The sequence below is a fragment of the Marmota flaviventris genome, chromosome 8 (genome assembly GCF_047511675.1).
Source record: "Marmota flaviventris isolate mMarFla1 chromosome 8, mMarFla1.hap1, whole genome shotgun sequence".
NCBI classification, from domain to species: Eukaryota; Metazoa; Chordata; class Mammalia; order Rodentia; family Sciuridae; genus Marmota; species Marmota flaviventris.
Window position 1 is genome coordinate 125666242 of NC_092505.1, and position 21391 is coordinate 125687632.

Below are 21391 nucleotides of genomic sequence, written 5' to 3' on the forward strand. Positions count from 1 at the left end.
AGTCTCACTCCTATTCCACTTCCATGTATTATATTCCTTTTCGTGACCCTTTAAACCCTGTACAAAACCCTTACCTCTGCTTTGAGAGTCACAGGTTTAGTGGATTGGTTACTAGGAATGTATTCCTCAACTGTTTTTGTTTTAAAGAAAAGTCCGATAACTTTTGTTACTTTCCAAGTTATAGGAGTTCTTTTTTTTTTTAATATTTATTTTTTGGTGTAGATGGACACAACACAATGCTTTTATTTTTATACAGTGCTGAGGATCAAACCTGGGTCCTTGCCGCAGTCTGGCTGGGCACAAATCACGAGCCACTGAAGCAGGAACAAACTTTATTTTTAAAACGCAGAAAAACACTTCACACAGCTCCCGGGGAAATCCTCCCGAACACGCCACGAGGCTTGTCCAGGAACCCCCAGCCGGAACTATATCTCCCGGAAATCCCTCCTCCTGCACTTCCCCAACCAATGGGAACTCTCGGGGAATCCCCGGAAATCCCCACGAGAACTCCAGAATAGTGCGAGAACTCAAAAGTTGCGGCAGAGGCGGACAGGCAGAGGCGCCTGTCAATCAATACTGTTGGCAAAATGCCAGGGGCCATACAGACTCAGCCGTCGCTCTCAGCATCTCCCCCTTTTTGTTTAATTAAACAACAAGCAATGTGGCTTAGGGACCGTGCCTGTTAGGCAGTCCAATTCAACATATGGTCCTTACCCGTCATCGGATGAACTGACCTCTAGGCGTCAGCCTCCTGTCTTAGGTTGGTACCACTGCAATTGGATCATACCCGTCACTGACTACCGGTCCAGCATACAGCCATACTTGTGGATAGGTCTATGCACCAGTGGGGGGGTGAGGTTCTTTGCCTCACCTCTGTTGGCCCCCAAATTTGGCCTTGGTGCCAGTGGGGGAGTGAGGTTAATGTGGCTTAAGGACCGTGCCTGGTAGGTTGTCCAATTCAACATATGGTTCTTACCCGTCATCGGAAAACTGACCTTTAGGCGTCAGCCTCCTGTCTTAGGTTGATACCACTGCAATTGGATCATACCCGTCACTGACTACCGGTCCAGCATAAGCCATTGGCCCCCAAATTTTAGACCATCACTAGCAGAAGGGAGGAGGATGCAAAATGCCATGACACTAAGCCAATTGAGGGCTCCTTTGAAAAATTGTACCACCGGTGACACCATCAACAAAAATACTCCAGCACTACCACAATTCGCTGTACCAACAGATAGTTCACAATGCATACAAGTGATACATAGTCCAGGCAAGGTCTGCAAGCAATTCAAAGCAGAGGAATCTGTCAATATGTCCATTTCCTCCCAAAGTAAATCGACTCCTTAATTGAGCATTACTTGTGGAGTTATTATTCATTGATGCATCAGTTTTTACAGTTTGTTGTGATAACTATCGAAGAAGCTGTAGTTTGGTTTTATCTTTGTCTTCACTGGCACTGGGATGAAGATAGGAGTTCTGGCAATGATGCTAAGAAAAAAATTATGTAACATTCCAACAGGCACTAAGAAAACAATTTTTTGAACAATTTACATTATCCTGAACAGAATTATTAAATATAATGAGAAGGAAAGGTGAAAGTAAACAAACAGATCTGTTAACCTCCTATTTGTTCACATATTAAAACAATTTTCAACAGCTGTTTACCCAATCTAAATTAAACCATTAAAATCACGTGAATAAAAAAATTCGGATCCATTTATTCATGAGCGCTCCTCATATATGACATATGGACATACGCACATACAGACATACAACACAAAACAGAAGTGTGCACACATAACATACAACACTTAAGACAATAGTAAAGGCCTTGAAGCTTTACCTAGGTGAAATCTCCATTGCAATGCTTAAAAACTCCACAGTCAAAAAATAAAACTGATCAGAAAAACATTAACCTAGGTCTGTATGAGCTCAAAAATAAAATAGAACTTTATGATGTGGGAAAAGGCAAATAATAAAATAAATATTGAAAAAAGCATCCTGGTTAATCACTGTCGTAGATGTAAGAATAGCCAAACTGGAGTTCTGGATATCAGCTGTTATGGATTTGAGTCAAATCATCTTCCTTTTGGCCTGTAGAAATTGTTTTAGTTAATCTCTCTGGAATCCAAATCGGCTGCTGTTCTCCCTGTGGAAAAACACAAACAGAACCCCGACTCCAGACAATCACTGGGTCAGGACCTTTCCATTGTCCTGTTAGAATATCCTTCCAAAGTACCTTAGGCTTATGTACATTTTTTGGACACATATGCCTTTCCGCAGCACTAAGCCCTGAGGAATCCAAATTTAAAAAGTTTAGAGTAAAAAGGGTTATTTTAAGTTTATCTTTGGGTGTGACATATACCCCTTTCCAATTCCCTCTTTTTGCTTTAGTAAGTACATTTTAATAGTTTGATGAGCTCTTTCAACTATGCCTTGTCCTTGTGGATTGTATGGAATTCCTGTTATATGAGTAATGCCAAATGATGAGCAAAATTGTTTAAAAGAGGTAGAAGTATAACCAGGACCATTATCTGTTTTTAACTGTTTTGGGACGCCCACAGTGGCAAAATTTTGTAAGCAATGAGCTATAACATCTTTAGTTTTTTCTCCGGAATGAAGGGAGCCCATCAAAAATCCGGAAGAAGTATCAACTGTAACATGCAAATATTTTAATTTTCCAAATTGTGGCAAGTGTGTGACGTCCATCTGCCAAATATGGTTAGGTATCAGTCCTCTAGGATTGACTCCAAGATTAACTTGTGGTAAAAAGGTCACACAATTTTGACATTGTTTTATCATTTGTCTAGCTTGTTCCTTAGTTATTTTAAAACGCTTTTGTAAAGTATTAGCATTGACATGGAACCTTTTATGAAAATGTGTAGCTTCTTCTAGTGTAGAGAAAATATGTATGTCATGTGTAGTTTTATCTGCTAAATCGTTGCCCAAACTAAGGGCTCCAGGCAATCCTGTATGTGCTCTGATATGTCCTATAAAGAATGGATCTTTTCTGTCCCAGATTAGACTTTGTATAGCAGAAAACAAAGAGAAAACAGTAGAGGAAGGGGAAATCCTGCCAGCATCTTCAAGGGATACTATAGCATTAACTACATACTGACTATCAGAGAATAAATTAAATACAGAATCTTTAAACATCACAAAAGCTTGTAAAACTACATTAAGCTCTACATTTTGAGCTGATTGTTTGGGTACTAAAAATGTAAAAGTTTGATCAGGGGTAACTACTGCTGCTGTACCATTATTTGACCCATCAGTGAATACATTTGGAGCATTCATGATAGGGGTTTTTCTTGTCATTTTTGGAAAAACTACAGGATGCGAAGACCAAAAAGACAACAAAGGATTAGATGGTAAGTGATTATCAAATGAAACATTAGATTTACACATGATTATTGCCCAAGTATTTAACTCATTAGCTAACTCATCAATTTGATCCATAGTATATGGAGTAATAATTTTATTGGGAGAAATTCCAAACACTCCCTTTGCTGCTTTTATTCCTTTGAGTATTAATTGTCCTACAGCCTCAGGATACCTAGTAAGAATAGTGTTAGGAGAATAAGATAAATGTATCCACAATAATGGACCTTCTTGCCAAAATACTCCTGTAGGAATATTTTTTGTTGGTATTACAATAAATAATAAAGGCAAAGTTATATCAATTCTATCCAAATGCATATTTTCCATATATGTTTCAATAATTTTTAATGCCTTTCTTGCTTCAGGCGTTAACATGCGGGGTGAATTTGGATCTGATGGACCTTTTAGGATATCAAATAAAGGTCCCAACTCTCCTGTTGGTATGCCTAGATAAGGCCTTATCCAATTTATGTCTCCCAATAACATTTGAAAGTCGTTAAGTGATTTGAGTTGATCTACTCGTATTTGAATTTTTGGTGGACGGACCATGGTTGAGGATAATAGAACTCCTAAATAATTAATTGGAAAATTTAATTGTACTTTATCTATTGCTATCTCTAGATTATAATTTTTTAATAAATTTGTATGTGTGGCATAACATTCTAGCAATGTGTTTTTATCTTTGTGTGCTAACAATACATCATCCATATAGTGAAATATTTGTAGTTTAGGATTTTGATTTCTAAGTGGCTGGATTGCTTTGTTAACATAAATTTGACACATAGTTGGGCTGTTAGCCATCCCTTGAGGGAGTACTTTCCATTCATATCTCTGATCAGGACCTTCATGATTCAGTGCAGGGATAGTAAATGCAAAATGTGGACTATCCTCAGGATGAATTGGAATTGAAAAAAAACAATCTTTAATATCTATAGCTAAAACGTACCAGGTTTTTGGCAAAGCAGACAATTGAGGAATCCCCGATTGAGCAGGTCCCATAATAACCATCTCATTATTAATGGCTCTTAAATCTTGCAATAATCTCCATTTACCAGATTTCTTTTTAATGACAAAAATGGGAGTATTGTAAGGAGATACCGAAGGTTGTATATGTCCCTCCGCTAATTGTTGTTTGACCAGGTCATGGGCTGCTTGTATCTTTTCTTTAGTCAGGGGCCACTGAGGAACCCATACTGGTCTATCTGATTTCCAAGTAATTTTTATTGCCTCAGTGACCCCTTCTGAAAACCCAGTCCATGTCTATTTATTCCCTGATCTATTTGAATGGGTGCTGCTATGCCTTGTTCTCCTAATCTTTTTTCTTTCCTGAAACCTTGTCTAGCCCTAATAGTGGGCGCATTTGAATTGATGTTATTTGTTAATGTTAGTCCTAATTGATCTAGGACATCTCGTCCCCATAAATTTATAGGAAGATGATCCAATACATATGGCTGTATAGTTCCTTCGCATCCTTCAGGATCCTTCCAATCTAATACCATTGCACTTCTATGGGGATTAGTTGCCACTCCTAGACCTCGAAGCGTTTGAGTGGCTTGTTGTAGCGGCCAATGTTGTGGCCATTCTTGACGAGATATGATTCTAAGGTCTGCACCTGTATCCAGTAGCCCATTAAATACATGTCCTTGAATATTTAGTTTTAGCATGGGGCGAGAATCTAAATTTAAAGACAGCATAGCCCAATCTACACCTGTGGAGCCTAATCCCCTGGAACCTCTTTCTATAGTACTACTGGAAAATTTATCATGTAGGCTGGGTATTATTAATAACTGTGCTATTCTATCTCCTGGTGAAATTACTGATATACCCTTTGGAGAACTAGCTATAATTTTTATTTCACCTTCATAATCGGGATCAATTACCCCTTGACTTATCATAAGTCCTTTTAGCGTAGAAGAACTGCGTCCTAACAATAAGCCTACTGTTCCTTGGGGAAGAGGTCCTTTTACTCCTGTGGGAATGATTTGAACTCCCATCTCTGGAGTTAGTACTGCTCTGGCGGAGGCGCAGATGTCCAACCCTGCGCTCCCTCTGGTTCGTCTGATGAGAGATCTGATGGATAATGTGTCCTGGGCACTACCCTGATGGTATTGCTGGGTTCCTCCATGGTGTTTCTGGGTTCCTCCAGTGCCCTGTACATTTGTGGTCGTGGGCCCCGGAGCATTGGGCCCCCCTGTCCGTTTTTTGGCAATGGAGCTCGATGCCTTTCTCGACAATATCTTGGGTAAACACTTGGTCCTTGTCTGTTTTTTGATAACGGAATACCCTCTATGGTGGTTTGAGAACGGCATTCATTAGCCCAATGTTTCCCTCTACGGCATCGTGGGCAAATACCCGGTATTCTATTCGTTTGATATCTAGCTTTGTTAAACCCTCCTCCTATGGGGCAACTCCCTTTAAAATGTCCTGTTTGATCACAATTATAGCATGTTTTTGGCCTGGCATCTAAAGCCTGTTGTACTGCTGCTAAGACTTGCCCTTGTTCATTAATGTCTCTACATAATTTAATATATGTGTTTAAATCTTCATGTCTCCATGGTCTAATGACCTCTCTGCAACAACGATTTGCCTGTTCTGTATCCCCAAAAATTCTAGAAGCTGCTTGAATAAGCCTATCTACAAATTCAGCGTAAGGTTCATTAGTTCCTTGTATTACCTTAGATAATTGACCTTGTAAACCTCCATGCCCCTGTAAAGTTTTCCATGCCCTAACCGCATCTACAGCAATTTGTGCGTATACGCCAGGATCATATTCAATTTGTTGCCGTTGACCCTCATAAGGTCCTTTTCCTAACAACATATCTAGATTTCTTTGAGGGTAACCGGCTGCTGCATTTCGTCTAGCTGTCTCCCTGCAAAATTCCTCATTGGCAACCTTCCATAACAAATATTGTCCTCCATTTAGCACAGATTTACACATACTAGCCCAATCTGCTGGCGTCATGTCCAAGTTGGTAATGGATTCGACCTTGCTTACAGTGAACGGTGCTTGAGGACCATAGGTTGTTACAGCCTCCTTTAACTGCTTCACTGTTTTGAAATCTAAAGCACGGTGAATTCGCTGCCCTCCTGCCTGCTCAAGTACAGGGCATGCTAATCTTTGAGGTCCTGTCTCAGGATCCCATCTATCAACTACGGGGTTTGAGGGCCACTCAGCTATCTCCATAGGGGGAGCTGTTGGTTGAATTACGCCCTCTGGTGATAGAACGGTGTTAGTAGCAGCCTCCTGTTGTAGCTTTTTCCCTAATAGCTGTTTCTCCTCTAAGCTTTCTTCCTTTAAATTTTCTTCCTCTGTCTGACTAGCTTGAGAGACCTTCTCTTTTGCTTGATCTAAAATGTCTTTCTCCATGGTCTGAACCTCTAACAATTTACTTAACACTCTTTCAGTTTGTTTTTTACTAATTTCTAATCTGTTATAAAGATAACGCAACCCAATAAGATAACACAAAACAAAACCGAAACAGAATGAAACAAAAACGGAACAAAAAATTGTTGTATCAATTTTCCTATTTTCTTGATATGTGCATTTGTGGTCTATTTCTATCTCTTCCTCAGGGGTGAACAACTTCAAACCTTGAGCCAACCATTTTTCCCAATCTGCCTGATAAAATTCTAGGGATAGGCAGCTTGAAACAAACACAAAACAAATCAAAACAAGAACACATTGTTTTTTAAAATGGTCACCCATTCTCTCGCCTTCCCTTAGGGGCAAGCAATTTCACTTACCCCGAAGCTTCAGACGTTCCCCGCACGGGCCACCAAATGCCGCAGTCTGGCTGGGCACAAATCACGAGCCACTGAAGCAGGAACAAACTTTATTTTTAAACTGTAGGAAAACACTTCACACAGCTCCTGGGGAATCCTCCCGAACGCGCCACGATGCTTGTCCAGGAACCCCCAGCCGGAACTATCTCTCCCGGAAATCCCTCCTCCTGCACTTCCCCAACCAATGGGAACTCTCGGGGAATCCCCGGAAATCCCCACGAGAACTCCAAAATAGTGCGAGAACTCAAAAGTTGCGGCAGAGGCGCCTGTCAATCAATACTGTTGGCAAAATGCCAGGGGCCATACAGACTCAGCCGTGGCTCTCAGCAGGTCCTGCCCGTGCTAGGCGAGCGCTCTACTGCTGAGCCACAATCCCAGCCCCAGGAGTTCTTATCCTTAATTTTGTGTACTCTCCTTATCACCACCCCCACCCATTTATGTGGTATCTCGTAATATTTTGGTACATGTATACAAAGTGTTATGCTGAATTCAGGGTAATTAGCGTATTTATCACTTTAAACATCACTTGTTTGTAGTGAGAACATTCAAGATTCTTTCTTATAGGTATTTTGCAATATACAATATGAAATTGTGGAGTAGAGTCACCCTACTTGTTCATTGTGTATGTATACTGCATTCTCTTTATCAGTTCATGTTTATGGGCAGTTAGGTTAATTAAAAAGAGTGCAGATATCATACTGATTTTATTTTCTTGGGATTGTGTGACAGTTTTGTTTTTAATTTTTTTGGGAAACATCCACATTGTTTCCATAATTGCTATAGTATTTCTATTCTTACCAGCAATGTCTAAGCATTCCCTTTCTCCGCGTCTTCCCCAATACTTATCTTTTATGTTACTTCTTCTTTCTTTTACCTTTTTAAAATAATAACCATTCTGACTGGAGTGGGGCTATATTTCCTTGTAGTTTGATTTGTATTTCTCTGATGACTAACATACACATTTTTAATTAAACATGTTTACTAGGTTTTAGGCATTATAAATACAGCAATAAGTAAAAAGAACAATTCCTGCCCTTAAGGAGCTTACATTCTTTTATGCTTTTGTCTATCTGCCCCTTCTTCCTGTGCCTAAGAGTTAATACTCATTAAAGAGTTCGAGGTATTCCTACAGTCACTCTCCATGGCTACTATATGAATTATGGCTTCGTTTATTATTGCAGATGAGAATGCTGAGGCATAGTGGATTGCAGATTTAGAAAGTAGCATACATGTTATAAGTACCTAGGCAGTTTGGCTCCAGAATTCAAACTCTTAATAACTCTACTCTTTTTCCTTTTGATTTTTAGGATTGTGTTACCAAGAGATTGTAAGAATAGCATTTTAGGATAAATTGTTAGGTGAGAGAGTAGAATAGTGATTATTGTTACAAATGAACTTTATCGCTGTCCCACTGAGCACATGATTAAATTGTGGTTAAAAGTATCCTTTTGTATGCTTAATATCTGAGAGTTTCTAGATTAGTGTTATCAAAGGATTTACCACTCTCTTTTCTTGGTTTTTTTTTTTTGGTATTGCGGATTGAACTCCAGGACACATGACCCCTGAGCCACATCTCCAGCCCTATTTTGTTCAGAGATAGGGTCTCACTGAATTGCTTAGGCTTTAAACTTGAGATCCTCCTGCCTCAGCCTCCTGAGCTGCTGAGATTACAGGCGTGATCCACTGCACCTGGTCTTTCCTAGTATCTTTATGTTGCCTGGTGATTTAGGTCATCTTTTAGTGTAAATTGCTATGTAACTTGGAAGATCTAAATCTGTTTTGGCAATCTTCCTGAAAGAGCTACAAAATCTGTCTTCATTCACAGATTAAGTTTCACTGAGAGGAGAGATTGAAATGTTGTTTTCTTGGTTGAATACTACTTCCATGTTTGTATTAAAGATAATTCAATTATATATTCATGTATGTTATATTGGATATTTTTTTCTCTTAATATCCTTAATTTGATATCATTCACATAGGTGATAATCATAATTCTAGCAAAAATAGTTAACAACTATATTACTTCTGTGTAGTTAGAATACCATTCAATAGAAACTGTTGAAAAGCAGCTTCTTAAATAATCTTGTTGTCATTGTAACCATTGATTTGCTTAGCAAATTTTGTGGTGCCCTACCACCACCATCACCTGCCTGTGTGTTTGTGTGATGTATACACTGCTAAGAGAATCTTCAGGAATAAAAAATGAGGCTCAAATTAATAACATTTTATTATATAGTTAATATAATTACATTGATAGTGAATTCCTGTGATTAAAGAAATAGGACCTAGTGATTTACAAATAAAACTTCATGTAATTGGAAATATTCTGTGCCCTTTAAATCCTTGCGTTTGATTCAGTTAATAATCATGTATGAGACAGAGTATTATACTATGAGATGATTAGCTTAGCAGTTGTATTCTGCATCATTACCCTACCTTCATCCTTTGCAGCATGGTATATGACTTCAAAGATATTCCTTGTTTTAATAAATGGGGGCATTGTGTCTGTATTTGCATATCTACATGAACTTTTTTACACTTAAATCTACGTGAGGTCAAACACTGACTAAGGAACAAGAAATATTAAGATATCAATACATAAATTAGCTAGCATCTATTAGATACCTTAATCTGCTGATACATTATTTACTTTTTTTAGAGCAGTTTTAAGATTTATACTAAAATTGAGCAAAAGTCTGACTGATTTCTCTTATACCCACTGACTCTAGCTCAATCTCTCCTACTATCAACATAGTTACCAAAGTGGTACCTTTGTTAGAATACAACCTACATTGACATGGCATTACCATCCAAAGTCTGTAGATTTTGAATTAGAATTCACTCAGTGGTATATCCTACAGGTTTTTGACAGCTATATTACATATCCAGCATTACAGTATCATTCATAAAAGTTCCACTGCTCTTAAAACCCCCTGTGCTCTGCCTATTCATTTTCATTCCGGCCTGCACCATCCTGCAACCACTGATCTATTGTCTCCATAGATTTGTTTCTTCAAGAGTACTGTATAATTGAAGTCATGCAGTATGCACCCGTTTCAGATTGACTCCTTTCACTTAGTAATATTTATTTAAGATTTCTCTTCTTTTCATGGCTTGATTGTTTATTTCTTTTAAATACCGAGCAATATTCTGTTGTCTGTACCACAGTGTGTTTTTCTATTCACTACTAGAGGATGTCTTGGTTGTTTCCAAGTTTTGGCAATCATGAATAAAGATATGGTAAACATCCTTGTGCAGGTTTCTGTGTGGATTCAACTTATTTGGGTAAATATTAAGTAGTGAGATTGCTGGAGGTACTGATTGATTGTATCTATTTATCTGGCATATCACTTTATTTTTAAATAATTATTATTTTTTTTTCCAATTAACAGGGTTACCTTTGTGGTTGTTTTAAAATTTTGAATTATACAGAACTTGATTCTTTTGCTGCATTGTGGAACAACCGCTCTAGCAATGATTACTTCAGAGTTACCAGTGTTACAGTAAGTATTAGAATTTTCTTTCCTGTTTTAAAAAGAAAGATGGATACAGATTCTATATTATGGGGTTCTCTTTGATGAGACACAGTATATATGTTCTTTGATATTGAGACAGTATGTTTGAAAGTTTAAGTATTTGAGTATATAATTACCATATCCATTCATGTCCTTGCTAAGAGAATGTCAGCATGTTCTCTGATATTGAACAAAAAAGATGTTAATGTCCTATATCTGGGCTCAGCAAATTATGACCCAAGAGCCAAATGCTGCCTATTTTTGTAAATTGTTATTGGATCAGACTAACACTGGTTTTGCTTTATATAGTGTTCTTCACATACATGTTATGGCTGCTTTATACTTTAAATTATGATAATGAATATTATCTCAGAAGCCAAAAAATATTCAATCTGGCCATTTACAAGGAAAAGTGTATTAACTTTAACCCTATATCATGCTTTTTATACCTTCTCCCTGCTCTCCTTTAAATTTTTTAAAAGGTTCTTTCTATCCCCTGACATTGAAATTGTTGGCTATTCTGATTACCTGAAGTAATGTAAGGGAATACTATTTGATGTTTTTGGTGGCATCTCCTTAGATTTGGAGGACAAATTTAGAACTGGAATTTCTTTTGGAATCTCTGGGAAATATGTTAACAGTAATAGCAGATACTGTTCATTTCATAGCTATAAATCAAGGATCCATATACTTTGGCCCTATATGATAATGATGGTTTAGCTATAATGAAAGTGATGAATTTAAACATTTATCTTATTACTGGTCCTGTTAATCTATATACCTCTTTTCCAAAGGACAGCCTTCTGATTAATCTCCTGGATTTCTTTTTTCCCCTCAGTTCCAAGAAATAAAGCTTTCTAAATTCCTTACCTGGCCTAAAAGATGGTTAATACCTTCCTTTGTTCTTTCTCTCTAATATAGAAAATAGAAGTCTTTTCTACCTACTTACTTCATGCGTCTGTACCTTGACTTGAATATAACACTGATTTTTTGCAGTCCGCATGGTTTTTTGTTTGTATGCTTGCTTTTGCTTTTTGTGTTTATGCACTTCTATCCTTACCTGTCTAACTCAGGTAAGGACTCAGGTATCCACCTATGTGTGTCTCTAGCAAAGTGTTATGCCTCTAAGAAAGCTCCTTTGAACCCTCAAGTTTTAGGTAGGTGTCCTTCTGTGCTCCTACATTTCCATATTTTTTTTTCTTTCACCATGCTTAAAATAACATTCCCTCTCTCTTTGTTTCTGATGCATCTCCTAAACTGTGCATTTTTGTGTCTAATTTTTCTGGTATGATTTGCTCCTGGCACACACTAATATTAGACAGGCCCTCATGTTAATAACTCTTTGATAAAATATGAAACAGGTTATATTTAAACTGTGTTAGTATTTAAAGATGATGTATGGATGTTTAGTGTTATTATGCTTTGTAACTGAAATATTTTCAGAAAAATGTAAATCTGTAATGTCTATGTATTTAGAGGGAACTGGGTAAATGAACTCTGGTTTAGATTTGTCAACTAGAGATAAAGTTGAAAACTAATAAACATCATTTTCTGGGAATTTTGTTGATGTGTTATATATTCTATCACAGCCGTCTGTCTTGGTGACAAAATACCAGAGATAATCAACTTATAGATTCATTTTGGCTTATAGTTTCAGAGATTCTAGTCCATAATCAGTTTTCCCTGTTGAGTTGGTGAGGATCATGGTGGAGAGTATGTGGTTGAGCAAACTGCTCATCTCATGGCAACCAGAAAGCAAAGAGAGAAAGGAAGTGGCTGGAGCCCCAGCATCCCCTTCAAGGGCATGCCTCCACTGCTTCCTAAAGGTTTTATCACTTCCCTGTTGTGCCAAGGGTTGGTGACCAAGTCTTTAACACACGGGCCTTTGGGGGAACATGTTTTCAAACCATAGTACCTGTCTTCATTGTAGAGGAATAAACACTTCAATTTCCACCATTTATAAAGTAAAGATAATATATGGGTATAGTATTGGAAAATAGCTATTTCATTCATTTATATATTGTATATGATTACATTTATGCTGTGGGATCAGAGTAGTAGCTGTAGAAATCTGAAGACCCACAAGTCTAAAATATTAACTGTGAAGTCCTTTTAAGTTTGCTAAGTCCAAGATATTATTTATAATATTATTTATAGTTTTAAATAGAAGATTTGCAAGCAGGGATTAACATGATATGAGAATGTTTTGGTAGTAATGTGTAGAATGGCTCGGACAGAGGGGATGATAAAAACAGGGAGATTAATTGAGATCATTTTGGGGAGTGGTGATCATGGTAATTAATAATAATGGAAAGAATGAGTGATAGATTATTATACTGAGAAGGATGACTGGGGAGGACTTGTGTTAGCAGGAGGCACAAGAGGAAAAGTGATACCATCATGAATTTGAATAAGAGAATAATAGTGGTGATACAAGTTTGTATAGTAATTTAAAACACACTCATGCACTAAACTTTCAAAAGCAGTTAAATAATGATGTTTCCATTAGCAGAGAGAGCCAGAACTTAATCAGAATTGGCCTTAAGTTTTTTCATTTTTAAAAATTACAATTAACGCTGGGAACACTGATGCACGCCTGTAATTCCAGCAGCTTGGGAGGCTCTGAGATAAGAAGATCGTGAGTTTGAAGCCTGCCTAAGCAACAGCAAGGTGCTAAGCAACTTAGTGAAATCCTGTTTCTAAATAAAATACAAAATAGGGCTGGGGGTGTGGCTCAGTGGTCATGGGTCCCTGAGTTCAAGCCCCAGTACAAAAAAACAAACAAACAAAAAACCACACACACACACACACACACACACACACACAAATTACACAAATTAATGGATTTCACTGTGATATTTCCATACATGCATATATTATACATTGATAATTGTCATCCATTCTTTTTCCACCCTTTTCCTCTTCTCATTCTCACCCCCCTTCCCTCCCTCTTCCTATTTCCCACTTTGGACTAATTTTAGATGTATTTGGTGAATGTGAGGTAGCTTTCAAAGAAGCACATATACAAGTTAATAATCTTGAATCAGAGATCTGAAATGTGGTCAGATCTACTGATAAGGTATCCAAGTAATTTTTATAGAAGTTATACATTAAGTGGAAGAGATATATCTACAAAGGAGAAAAGAGCAGACACTGAGAATTAAGCTTTAAGGAAGCAAAACAAGGAGAGACTAAGAAGAACATTAGTGAAGCAGATTGAAAATAGTAGATTTTGAATTAGATTTACTATTGCTATTAGTATTGTGTATCCTTCCTGCTTTTTGTAATTTTATGTAGTTCCTTAATAGAGTTAGTAATGTAGAATTTCGTGAAGAGATTCTTGTTCATATGATGTATTCTTTTTCAGTGCCATGTTGGAGCCAACCTGTATTGGCTTGTGAAAGCCAAAACTTTCAGGAAGTTTTGAAAGCCAGTTAAATACAACCATAGCCATTATAAAACATTAAGTGACATAAGCTTAAAATTAAATCATACTAAAAATAAAAATATATACTCAATTCATAATTTTCTAATTATTTTGTATATATCACTATTGAGGTTGTAACTTAACACCTGTTGTATACGTATGGTGGAATATGGTTTAAAGATGTACTGCATTTCATCATTTCTCAACTCTTTATGCCACTTTGATAGTTTGAAATTGGCTATGGCTATGTAAATATTCCTAGTATTTACACCATGAAAATGAGGAAATACCACAAATCATGATTTGATTTACTGTTTAGTTTATTGTGTACGGAGTTTAGAAAATTAGAGGGAAGTTGTTAAGAATGTGAGGTGTGTTAGATATAGCCTTACATTATGAATAGAACAATATTCTTTTTTTTTTTTAAAGAGAGAGAGAGAGAAAGAATTTTAATATTTATTTATTTTTGTTTTCGGTGGACACAACATCTTTGTTTGTATGTGGTGCTGAGAATCAAACCCAGGCCGCACGCATGCCAGGAGAGCGTGCTACCGCTTGAGCCACATCCCCAGCCCCACAATATTTTTCTAGTATTGAGAACTCTTCTGATTCAGCAAATAAGTTGCTTGTAGTATTGACTAATGAGTGAAATTCCAACTGAGATCTTTTTCATTTCACTTTGACATTCTGTTCATTAAAGTGAATAACAAAAAATACTACTTTTTCATGTCAGAAACTCTTGTTTATTCATCAGTTACAACCATAATTTTAGATAAGGATGAAAGAGTTATACTTATCAAAATCATTTTGTGAGAACCAAGTGGCTATGTGGAATTTGCAGTAAAGAGTAGTGTATATTTTAATATTATTTGTAGACTGTATACTATGAATCCTTTATTTTAATAATATTTGTAACATTTATAATAACTTACTAAAGTAAGAGTCCCTTGATAAACATTTTTTAAATTAAATTCTTTATTCTAATTTGTCATATACAACGGCAGAATACAATTCATTTCACATTACACATATAGAGCACAATTTTTCAAGTCACTGATTATATACAAGTATTTTCGTAACAGTTGTGTCTTCATACATGTACTTAGGGTTATGATGTCTAACTCATTCCACCATTTACTAGGATTTCTCTGACTTTAAGGATTTTATAGAATTCCTCCTAACCCTCCATCTTTTTATACTGAAGAATTAGTGTTTTGCATTTATATTTTATGTATAAGCTGCCCTTTCCACAGTCATTTCCTCCTTTTAATTTTCCTCTTTATTTGGGAGTTCATTTCATTCAATGTTAATATGATATTAAGCAGGAAGGATAAAAATTTTGGTTTAGTGAAGAGTTTTTCTGAAAGTAGAAATATTAACCACCTGTATTTAGTGATACAGCAGGAGATAAGGAAAGTAGTAGAATAGTGCTGCATTTAGCGCTGCATTGTATTTATTAATTAATTTGTTTACTAAAATAATGTTTTCTAGGGATTCAACTAATGAAACTACTGCTCATTCTGATGCTGGCAGCGAACTTGAAGAAACAGAGGTCAAAGGAAAAAGAAAAAGGGGTCGTCCTGGCCGGCCTCCAGTATGTATTTACTTGTCTTCTTTATTTCTTTAATAGTCATGATTTAAATGGTTTTCATAATAGCTATTTGTTAATTGTTGTACTAGTGCTGTTTTAACACTCTTTTATTATTATTTGTAAAAATTCTAGTGAAGGCTCAGAAATTTTTGGAAACTTTTCTTTGTAAACTAGCTTAGCAGTGATAAGAAAAAGGAAATTATTGTATCTTTTTTTTGCCTTCCATATTTGGCGCATCATTTGAAGGCATAGAAGTAGTTCTGACATTTGCATGGGGTATAGTTATTTAAGAGTCCTGCTTTTCACTTGAAATTCTTGATTACTTCTTTTTTGATTCTCTGTTTTGTTGTGCTCTTACGAGTTCAGTTTGAGAGTACTAGTTTGAAGATCTGGGATTACACTGAGAATATAGTCTCATTGATAGATGATTGAGAATTTTAGAAGATCTTTAGATATCCTTCCTCTGAGGATACCTGTACATGTTTTAAGACTTTCAGTTAATTAAACATGCATAAACTTTTCAGAGATAATGGTAACAATATGTCAAGAGGTTAAGGCTTGTAGCATTCTGTACTAATGTATGACAATTTTTGCTACTAGTAGTTTTTTTCCTCCCTCTGTGATGAAAGTTGTTATGAATAATTTTAGCCTACTTTTATAGGAGACATAGTAGTATCATGAATACCCCCACACACATTTATCTAGTCTCCATCTTCAACAAGTAGTATCATGACCCTTCCTACCCGCCTGCTATATACCCATTGTCCATCTTCAGCAGTTCTTTTTTTTAATGTAATTTTAAAATTTATATATGACAGCAGAATGCATTTTCACATCTTCATACATGTATTTTATATAATGATGAGGGTCTCCTTTCGCCATCCATGCTATTCCCCTTCTCCCTTCTTTTCCCTTCCATTCAGCAGTTCTTAATATGGCCAGTCTTGTTTCATCTCTCCACCTCTTTGCTTTCTTTCTTTCTCATGTTATTTCATCTGTAAATATTTTAAAATGTATAAATGTGTTGGATAAAACAAACTATGCTTTTCCTCTATTCTCACCACAACAATCAACAAGGAAGACTTCAGTGACCTCAGAAGGTTTAGGGATTTTTTTTTTTTTTCCTTACCAGTAAGTAAGCAAGCAAGTATTTTGTAGAAGCAGACATCAGCTGGTTATCTTGTAATCCAATTTATTCTGACACCATCTATCTGGCATGGGTTCTACCACTGATTCACACTCCCAGTCCATCATCTACCTGAAGATAGTATCAGATACCATAGGTTGAGGGCTCAGTCCCAAATTCCCACTACCATTAGTTATAAGGCCCAGGTTGGTTTGCCTACGCTTCTAACCCAACTGTCTATAAATTGGGTTTCCTACAGCCCTTTCCTTTGATTAATTTGCTTGAGCAGCTCACAAACCTCAGGGAAATAGTTAGCTTTACCAGTTTATTATAAAGGATATTATGAAAAATGAAGATAAAGAGAAGCATAGGTAGAGATATGAGAGAAGGGGCACTGAGCTTTAATACTTGTTGAGGGTGTGCCACCTTCTGGGAACCTCCGCATGTCCAGCTGGCCAGAATCTCTCTGAACTCTGGTCTTTGGGGGTTTTATGGAAACTTTATTGCATATCTAATGCTAGTTCACTGGATTGGGAAACCCAGCAAGGCCTGTCTGCTTCAGTAGCTTTTTGACCTCTCTCCAGGGTATGGGGCAGTAGGCCTCTGGAATGAGGTGAGCGTCTCATGACCTAGTACCGGGCAAGGATAATTTAGATTGGGGGGGTGTGGGCAGCTCCAAGACAAGAAAGCAAGGGAAGCAGATTTTGTAGGACCTGCTTTAGGGAAGAGAGTTTCTTCTTTCTATGGCCTGCCTTGAGGTCAGAGAGATGATCCAGGAATACATGAAAACAAAAAATATTGATTGTAATATTATAGTCACTTAAAAAAAAGTGAGGGCTTACTTTGTTTACACTGCAATATTAGTATCACACCCCAAGATAACAGTGTTTTATTAATATAACCAAAAAAACACTTATATAGTTTGTTGGTTAGAAACATGATGCAAATTCTACCCACCTGTTGTAGTTTATGGTTATGTTGTTTAACCAGTTATTGTAGATAGATAAATAGATATAAATATAGAAGTCTTTCATAGTGAGTTAATAAGATTTTTTGATATAATTACTTTTCTGTTTGCCCGAATTCTTAGTTACTTATTTTTCCAGGTCAAATTTTTTTTTTTTCCCCCAAGATGGAAGGCAAACTTCTTCCATTTGAGTACACACTTGTTACCCTTGGTTTTAACTTCTACCTACCTTTATTTAGTGAAATTGCAGCTATATAATCTAATAGATAAATAGTACATCTACAGGATGAACTTGGAATTGGAAAAAATATCACAGTAAAATAACCTTTTAGACTTGTGTTATTTATACTTTAGTCATTATATTCATACTCAGTAGTTCACAGGGCTGTCCACTCCATTTCATGATCAGGGAGACAACACAACACAGTAGAATACTACCTCCTGAGGTGTTTTTTTTTTTTAGTTTAGTTGTATTTGGACACAATACCTTTATTTTATTTTTACGTGATGCTGAGGATCAAACCACACATATGCCAGGTGAGCCTTCTACCTCTGAGACCCCAGTCCCCTCCTGAGCTTTTAAATTGGGTTTTGCATTGAGTGGTGATTTTTATGTCATTTAATCCTCACACCACTGCTATGATATAGCTCTTCATGCATTTTACACAGCAGAAAACAGACTTTAAAAGAGGAAATTGCTTAAGATCATACACAGTGAGTAGCAGAATTAGGATTTAAATGAATATCCCAATTCCCGTATTCTTTTTCTTACGGAAGTCAGAATACCAGTCTGTTAATATTGAAATAAATGATTGTCAGAATGATCATATTTGACTTATGTACCAGGTACTTGTTCTGAAGACTGATTGGGCATTTTATGTCAACTAGTTCCTTTTTGGATAAATGCAAATTTGAATAATATATAACTAATTTTTTGTAGTTGTAAATGGAGAGCATGTCTTTATTTTATTTATTTTTATGTGGTGCTAGGGATTGAAACCAGTGCCTTACACGTGCTAGCTAGGCAAGCGATTATATATAACTTTGTTTAGCTATGTTTTATTACATTCTTTAATTTATTCTTATTTCTGCTTCTTTACTTCCTTTAAAAACTTTTAATTGGCCCATAATTGTATGCACATATGAGGTACATTATACATTGTGATGTACATAATGTATAATGATTAAATCAGGGTAATTATTGTATCTAGTTCAATTTTGTTAAGTTTTATGTGTTTGGGTATTTCTCCTTTTTTTTTTTTTTGCTTTTTAAAAAATATATATATATATATTTTAAGTTGTATATAATACCTTTATTTTATTTTTATGTGGTGGTGAAGATCAAACCCAGTGCCCCATATGTGCTAGGCAAGCAGTATACTGCTGAGCCACAACCCCAGCTCATATTTATTGCTTTTTCAAAAGGGTTTATCTATGTTTATTAATGGATTACTTTTTAAGGGGACTTATTCTGTTTTTATTCATTTGGTTAACAATAAACGGTCTTAAGAGCATACTAATAGGAACAGTTTTGCTTTCCTTGTTAACATATGCCTAGGGTTCACCTTATGTTTAGGGGACATTTCAGTATATAAATATTTTTAATATGCTAATTTTTCAAAACATTTTTTTGCCACTAGACCTCCTTTTTGTGGAAGTATGACAGTTGTCCTACATAGTATTTGTTGTTATTGCATCTCTTTATGCAAATAATTACAGGCTTACCTCAGAGACATTGCAGATTTGGTTCTAGAACACCACAATAAAGTGAGTCATACCAATTTTTTATTTCCCAGGACAAGTAAAAATTATGTTTTCACTGTATTGTTGTGTGTTAAGTGTGCCATAGCATTGTATCTAAAAATGTATACCTTAGTTAAAATATGTTTTGGGAAAAAATGCTAAGTCATTTGAGCCCTGAGGAGTCATTTTGCTTTTTTGGTGGAGGATCTTACCTGCCTATTGAAAGTTGCTGACTGATTAGGGTGGTGGTTGTTGAACCAGGCTTGTGATTGCTGTTGAATGTGGCTCTGTAAATTTCTTAATATAAGATAATAACGAAGTTTGTCACTGCAGTTGACTCTTCTGTTAATGGACAATTTCTCTGTAGCGTTCATAGCTCTTTGTGTTAGTATCTTATTCATTGTTTCAAAATTGCAATCAGTTCTTTCAAGCCCTGCCTTTGCTTTATCAACTAAAGTTATGTAGTACTCAGCCCTTTTTTTGTCATTTAAGCATTGTTCACAGGATTTTCTCAGAAGTCATTTCGATCTCTAGAAAATCTTTCTTCACTCATCTCTCAGTAGCAACTTCTCAGCTACTAAAGTTTTTTCATGAGATTACACCAATTTATTCACATCCCCAGGCTCATCCCTAATTGTTCTTATTATTTCTAGCACATGTGCAGAGTCTTCCTCTGCAGAAGTCCTTGGCCCTGAAAGTCATCTATGAGGGTTGGAATCAACTTATTTTAAACTCCTGTTAATGCTGGTATTTGGCCTCCTCCCATGAATCACATCTGTTCATAATAGAATGTATGATGGTAAATCCTTTCCAGAAGATTTTTCCATTGATTTTCCCCAGACTCATCAGAGGAATCATTCTGTGTGGCAATGATAGTATTTTTATTTAGTATTTTTTAAATATAAGATTTGGAAGTCACAAATACTCTTTGATCCACTGGCTGCAGAATGGATGTTATTAGCAGGAAAGAAAACAACATTAATCTCATTGTACATTTCCATCAGATGACCAGGTGCATTGTCAATGGAAAGTACTAATTAGCGAAGAACACTCCCACCCCATGCTCAAAAAGCAGTAGGCCTGAACAGGGGATGTTGTAAATAGATGTCTCATCATTCAGGTTTTATTGTTACATTTATAAAACATTGCACATTTAGTATAATTCTTAAGGACCCTAGGATTTTCAGAATGGTAATTGAACGTTGATTTTAGCTTAAAGTCACCATTTGGTTTAGTCCACAGCAAGTCAACCTGTTCTTTGAAGCCTTGAATGCAGGCATTTACACATCCTTCTCTAGCACCTTCTTCCATTGTAAGGCTATTTCATCTACATCGGAAGCCTCTTGTTTGGTATAGCCAATTATCAATTATCTTGTCTAGATGTTCTGGGTAACAGGGAATAGGGAGACTTGAGGAGAGGAAGACATGCTGCAGGACCACCAGTTATTGGAGCAGCTAGAACACAACACCATTTATTGATTAAACTCACCATATTGTATTTGCTTTATAAGAGTAAAGCAAAGATCCCTAATCATGGATCACCACAATAAGTGAAAAATCATATTTTTTCACAATATGAAAATAATTTGATATTTTTTCATATGAAATATAAGTATTACCAAAATTTTCAGAGACAGGAAATGAGCACATACCGTTGGAAAAATGGCACCAATAGACTTTAGTTGATGCAGAATTGCCACAGACCTTCACAGTTAATGTGAAATTCTAGAATATGAGGAGTGCTTTGAAAGATATCTTAACACTATGCAGTATCATGCTTATACCATTGTGATTGTACTGATAAGACATATGTCTACACACAACACTTCTTTGGTGATCACATCCAATCTCATGACTA

The 21391-nt window shown here is 36.3% G+C and overlaps 1 protein-coding gene across 2 annotated transcripts in view; it reads left to right on the forward strand.

Moving 5' to 3' along the window:
* The window catches only part of Stag1 (STAG1 cohesin complex component), a 373003-nt gene that overhangs the window by 104254 nt on the left and 247358 nt on the right, over window positions 1-21391 (forward strand). For both annotated transcript variants that reach the window (XM_071615631.1, XM_027933685.3), the window contains 2 exons: window positions 10557-10667; window positions 15598-15700. In XM_071615631.1, the coding sequence (XP_071471732.1) occupies window positions 10639-10667; window positions 15598-15700 (132 nt within the window). In that variant the 5' untranslated portion in view covers window positions 10557-10638. The remainder of the gene's footprint in view (window positions 1-10556; window positions 10668-15597; window positions 15701-21391) is intronic.